The sequence below is a fragment of the Lineus longissimus genome, chromosome 15, assembly GCF_910592395.1.
Source record: "Lineus longissimus chromosome 15, tnLinLong1.2, whole genome shotgun sequence".
NCBI classification, from domain to species: domain Eukaryota; kingdom Metazoa; phylum Nemertea; class Pilidiophora; order Heteronemertea; family Lineidae; genus Lineus; species Lineus longissimus.
The window spans coordinates 16,216,414-16,222,675 of record NC_088322.1 but is presented as its reverse complement, the minus strand read 5'-3'; the positions used below and the strand labels follow the sequence as shown (position 1 = coordinate 16,222,675).

General features: G+C 46.1%; 1 protein-coding gene across 1 annotated transcript; it reads right to left on the bottom strand.

The window, feature by feature from the left end:
• Positions 1–2,651: 2,651 nt before the first annotated feature.
• On the bottom strand, positions 2,652–5,031 carry LOC135499801 (uncharacterized). The gene is made up of 3 exons (XM_064790756.1): positions 4,822–5,031; positions 3,307–3,414; positions 2,652–3,124 (listed from the first exon to the last, which is right to left on the bottom strand). The coding sequence occupies exons 1-3, from the start codon at positions 4,871–4,873 to the stop codon at positions 2,952–2,954; spliced, it is 333 nt and encodes a 110-aa protein (XP_064646826.1). The 5' UTR covers positions 4,874–5,031; the 3' UTR covers positions 2,652–2,951.
• Between the last annotated feature and the right edge of the window lie 1,231 nt (positions 5,032–6,262).

The window sequence follows — 6,262 nt, the reverse complement described above, 5'->3', positions numbered from 1 at the left end:
GACCATAGGAGACCACCAGACAATCCTTGAATCTGCCTGTACGACCATAGGAGACCACCAGGCAATCCTTGAATCTGCCTGTACGACCATAGGAGACCACCAGACAATCCTTGAATCTGCCTGTACGACCATAGGAGACCACCAGACAATCCTTGAATCTGCCTGTACGACCATAGGAGACCACCAGACAATCCTTGAATCTGCCTGTACGACCATAGGAGACCACCAGACAATCCTTGAATCTGCCTGTACGACCATAGGAGACCACCAGACAACCCTTGAATCTGCCTGTACGACCATAGGAGACCACCAGACAATCCTTGAATCTGCCTGTACGACCATAGGAGACCACCAGACAACCCTTGAATCTGCCTGTACGACCATAGGAGACCACCAGACAATCCTTGAATCTGCCTGTACGACTATAGGAGACCACCAGACAATCCTTGAATCTGCCTGTACGACCATAGGAGACCACCAGACAACCCTTGAATCTGCCTGTACGACTATAGGAGACCACCAGACAATCCTTGAATCTGCCTGTACGACTATAGGAGACCACCAGACAACCCTTGAATCTGCCTGTACGACCATAGGCGACCACCAGACAACCCTTGAATCTGCCTGTACGACCATAGGAGACCACCAGACAACCCTTGAATCTGCCTGTACGACTATAGGAGACCACCAGACAACCCTTGAATCTGCCTGTACGACTATAGGAGACCACCAGACAATCCTTGAATCTGCCTGTACGACTATAGGAGACCACCAGACAACCCTTGAATCTGCCTGTACGACCATAGGAGACAACCAGACAACCCTTGAATCTGCCTGTACGACCATAGGAGACCACCAGACAACCCTTGAATCTGCCTGTACGACTATAGGAGACCACCAGACAATCCTTGAATCTGCCTGTACGACTTGAAGACAGGACTGGTGACTGCACCATTGGAGACTGCTAGACTAACGACCTGTCATTGTGACTTGAAGACAGGATAGCCATACAGTACAGTACCGACCTCCTCAGACAATGCACCCTTTCAATGGCTGTGTTGCCCCTCTTTTTGGAGTACTTCCATTGCTGTAATAGAGTGGCCAATGCTAGTTGCAGCTTGCAATGACAGTGAATGCAATATAAGACCGCAGGTATATTCCTCTCCTTTTGATTTGGACGACCGCTGGCTGAGTTTACAACATGTCATTTTCCACGTATTTGCATTTGTATGCTATACTGAACGAAAATAGAAAATTACGGCGACTGATGACTGTTGATCTTTATTTACCACTCAGTTATTGAAATACCCAAATGAAATTCCTTGTTCGATTGTTCTGCATATTATCAAGATGTTGAAGTACTCATACTTGGGACACACTTAACAACCATATGTGGCTACGACATCAGGCCAATGCTGGCATCGGCCCAATGTCATTTTGCTCATTGGTGGCCAAGAATATGGGATGGTGGCCTGGAGACTGTAGGGCCGCTCTGGAACTTGGATTATCATTTATTCATTTAGATGATCCGATTAGGTTAACCTTTCCTTATTTCAGCAAGTCCCTCAATCAGTGAGACCCTGGGAGTTGGGGGAGATGGTGAAGGGTAACCCTCCCGGGGTAATCAAAGGCCCAAAGTCGTCTGCACTGGCTTTGTGAAGTGGCTTGTGGTCAAAGGGCACCAATTATGCCTGGAGTTGACCGCATTGAAATTGAGATTATTTACAATATAATCAAAAATGTTTTTTTCATCCGATTGGTTTTTGTAATGACGTGGATCGTTTCTTCTAGCAACCCGTACATTAAAGTGGGCTGCACGTTTTGCAATATTACGTGTTATTTCGGTAAAGGGCGATATTGTGTACTTTTCTGAAATTTTAGAAATACTTATTTTTCAATGCTTATAATATTTTCTGATTAGGGCAGCCAAACGGCCCGATCTTGGCCCAACGTTGGCCCAGAATATCGCCTGAACCTTGGCTGGAGTCTGACGAAGAAACATATTCCTGCCGATACTGACCCGATACTGGCCGGCACCTTTGAGTGAAATCTGGAGGGAAAGTGCCGAAATTGGCCCGATATCCGGCATGTGTTTATAAGTCTTTAGAAAAAAAGCCACTTGAGACAAGATCAATCAATGAGGCATGTGTTTCGTGTGAAAGAGAAAGTGATATATCGTGAAAGGTGTCCCGTTTGGGGTCTCCAACCGCGTGGAGAAGGTGCCTTTGCTATTGTATTGAACTCGCAGTCTCAACATGAGTTCGGCAAGTACATGTTATTACTGTAACATTAGACAGTTCAATATGTTTACTGGATTCAAATTTACTGGAAACTGTCTACATTTTCCCCGCGCAGTGTGTTCTACTGTATTCAACCCGTTGCATCATTTCAGCAACAGGTCTGCAAGTTAGAATTCAAGATGGACAACATATGGCTGACCCCGAAAGGGAATTCAGTCCATTTGAATCAACTGCGCCGGGAAGCTAAGAGGAAGATGGCCGCCAAACCTTGGCGCCATATTGGGTGAGCCCGGCACAGCAACATCGCACACCACCGTACACAGTGCCTCCGCAAGTGATTGGTTGGCAAAGACCGGTGGTTGAAGTCCTTTATGCTTCATTGAGAAAGAACAAACTACAGAGAGTGTAACATGATTGATCGCCTGTTTATCATTAGGTGTCCTCAGCTCATCACAATCAATTTCTCAATGTTGAATGTTATAAGAGATGTTGAGATCCAAAACCTAAATTGTTCTAGACGTATACGGATCGAAATTACCAGCCGGTGTCGGCAAATCAGAACTGTGCATCGGTATAACTTATCCTCCGTAGTGGGGTTTAGTGTAGCGGGGTTTAATACGTATCCGTAAACATACGTTGAGGATCTCAACGTCTCTATTTATGTTGTTGTCGATAACTATTGCATGAAGAGACCACCCTTGGTCTATGATTCTACTTTTCCTCGCTGCTTTTGGCGACTTCCTTAGCGAACATGTCAAGATTGAAGTGTTTAGTCTCGAAGACTGACGCTCCGTTCGACCCGACCGCATTACAGCACTCGGCGTTACTCATCTTCCCAGCGACGATCCCGTTCCCGATCTCGGCTCCTTTGATATTACAGCACTCTGAAAAAAACGAGGAAGCTGACCGAGGTGTTTTAATTGCGTGCATTAATTGAAAAGTTGAGTTTAAATAAGGCATACCAAAGACCTGCTTGGGTCAAGGGAATAAGGTTTGCCGCGGCGACCACCAAAGCGAAAAACTGCAAAAGTGGCATCAGTGCTTTACACCGGTCGTCTGAACCTACCAATCACGGAAGGACAGATGTTGTTGTTGCAGACGATCATATCATAGCCGCTCTTCATACAGTTCTGGACACATTTCCTCTCCTGTTCTGGTGTGCCGGCATTGCCGCCTGGAAAGACCGAGGGGAGAAGGGCATCACATATATTCCCGCAGCACCCGAGACACCAGGATCTAAACCGCCCGCCCTCCCACTCATGAAAATGACACAAAAAGGTGTGGCGTCGGCATCACCTCTCGGTGATCTATGTACAGTGCAGTTACATTTTCCCTGCAAACTGGATCGCATAGGTTTGTGTCAGGGGAGTGAGCGTGGTAGAGTGCGGGCCATATAGGATTACAAACACTTGCCAATCTGTTGAAGATACATTACATGAGCAATCAATCGTTTGTATAGAATTTCACAGACGTTGAGTTTGAGGCTTTGTGTCTTCGGTTACTTTGTGGTTGAATGGGCTTGTACTTAACAAACCAACAATGCTTCAAAACAAGGGGCGTATGTGCCGTATTCACCACATGTCCAGGTCATCAAACAAGGGGCGTATGGGCCGTATTCACCACATGTCCAGGTCATCAAACAAGGGGCGTATGGGCCGTATTCACCACATGTCCAGGTCATCAAACAAGGGGCGTATGGGCCGTATTCACTGCGCACCTGGTTACCGAACAAGGGCCGTTTTCACTGCTGACCTTATCAAGGAATAAGGGTCGTGGGCCGTATTCACTACTTTTCAGGCTTCCAAATAAGGGCGAATGGGTCGTATTCACCGCTAACCTGAAGGGGCGTATGGGCCATATCCGCCATGTGTCCAGGTTACCAGATAAGGGGCGCATGGGCCATATCCGCCGTGTGTCCAGTCCAGGTTACCGTATAATGGGCGTATGGGCCATATCCACCGGAGTCCAGGTTACCAGATAAGAAGCGTATGGGCCATATCCGCCGCTTGTCCAGTCCAGGTTACCAGATAAGGGGCGTATGGGCCATACTGCCGTGTGTCCAGGCCAGGTTACCGGATAGGCTAATGAGCAAATGGGCCATATCCACCGCTTGTCCAGGTTACCGAACAAAGGGCATATGGGCATTGTTCCTTGCTCCCAGGTTACCAAACAAGGGCCTTTTGGGCCGTAATCACTGCTTTTCAGGTCCCAAATATATGAAAGGGGCGAATGGACAATATTCGCTGCTTGTCCAGGTTACCAAACAAGGTCCCAACGGGGTCGTATTCATGTTTTTCGTCGCGGGTGGGACTAATGGGCCATAGCGCTATTAGTGCAAGTTTTAAGAAATTCACCATGGTAGTTTTGATCACAATCGAAGGGATACACTCAGCCCCAAAGGCAACCATCATCAAAAACATCAAAGCCTTTGCAAACTCGGGGAATTTAAAAGGTCATTGACAAAATATTTTGGATAAGAGATTTGAAATTCCAATCGGGAGTCTCTGGCGTTCATACTGCCACAGACGAGAGTTCAGATAAAAAGTTTCTTATTTCTCAGAGGAAATCAAATTGTACTTACATTTCAAATAAAGAAGTCCCAAAACCAGAATCGCCGCGAACAGTCCTTTCATTTTGTTTGATTTCCCTAAAACTTTTTCGGTTTACTTGTCCAAACTAGGTTTTTTGATGGAGACTTGTGTGAGAAGTTCGGTATGCACGGCAGCTGCTGGGGTGCAGTGCGACCAAGCTCGGTTCAAGGGGCTTTCAATTCCCCCAAGTTATCACGTGATGTTCGAAGCACGTCACACGATATTGACCCCCTCATACTCCGCGCAGCAGAGACGAGAAGCGCACGCTCGAGCTGTGATATCATGCAGGGAGTTTGGAAGTCTCAGCCTTTCACTCGGTTCCCCGCAAGAGATGCGGATATCAACACGTAACAAGAGTAAGAAGTGATATTGTAGGGACTGAATCGAATCCACTATAAGTATGAGAGCATCCCTGTACAAATATACAGGCTTTTCTTGTAGTAATCTACTGTCATGTTGAGGTGGACGAGTTGGCTCTTACCAACACATGCTGACGGTGCTTGAACTTGCGTTATAAAAAGGGTGGACTTTCACATATCGACCACGCACATGCTTTGCCAACATTTGGTAATACAACTCTCTCGCCACTCAATTAGAGTTTCGTCACCAGGACGGAGTACAGCTTTACAATAAAGCGGGGTGTGTACTGAGATAACACATATTGGCCTTTTGCAGCGTGAAAGGACATTCTGTCCTAATAAATAAAATCCGCGGCAGCAAGGACGTCATTATCATCAAGATAACGGTTTTTGGTTTCTAATTATACCGATTCACTACGATCCGTCATCAAACACATTTCAAAAACTCTAGATCTGTTACAATACACTGTAGCTGACGACACACTTCATAGAATAACAATGGAACGAGACAGAGGAGTTCTCTATTGACCTGGGGGTTATGTTCATTGTCTCCAATAAGGAGAAATGTACAATACACTTTAGTAAGATTATAGTCATAAACATTAATTTTATCATAAAGTTAGACGCGTGCATATAGGACTACTCTGGTGACAATGTATTACAGACAGTTCATCAATACAAACGCGTTCTAGTTGAACCGGGTATCGCAGACACTACGCATCAACGTTTCCCGACTCCAACATCTGTCTTGATGACCCAGAGCTCGTGTAACGAGACACTTGGACAACCCTGTTGTAAGGAGGCGACACCTTCACTAACAGGCATACGTCTGAGATACCTTGTCACAGTCATCACCACTCAGAAAGACTGAAAACTAACAACTGCGGTTGTTAGAGACGGCGAGAAGTCCACTTTGTCATTGAGAACTGTACATATTATCTTGTGCCCATGTTAAGGCTTAAAGTCATGGTCGTAGTATACCGGTGTGCAAGGGATAGTAGTCCTAGGGCTGATAGTCCGTGTAACAACAGCCCGCATTGCTAAATGTTTTGGTTAGGGTTAGCGGTACAAT

Bases quoted from the DNA above. Each gene is read 5' to 3' on its own strand.
- LOC135499801 (XM_064790756.1), bottom strand. From the start codon at position 4,873: ATGAAAGGACTGTTCGCGGCGATTCTGGTTTTGGGACTTCTTTATTTG. The intron at 3,415-4,821 runs GTAAGTACAATT...CGGTCTTTCCAG, and splicing joins GGGACTTCTTTATTTGAAAT to GCGGCAATGCCGGCACACCA. The intron at 3,125-3,306 runs GTAGGTTCAGAC...CGTTTTTTTCAG, and splicing joins CATCTGTCCTTCCGTGATTG to AGTGCTGTAATATCAAAGGA.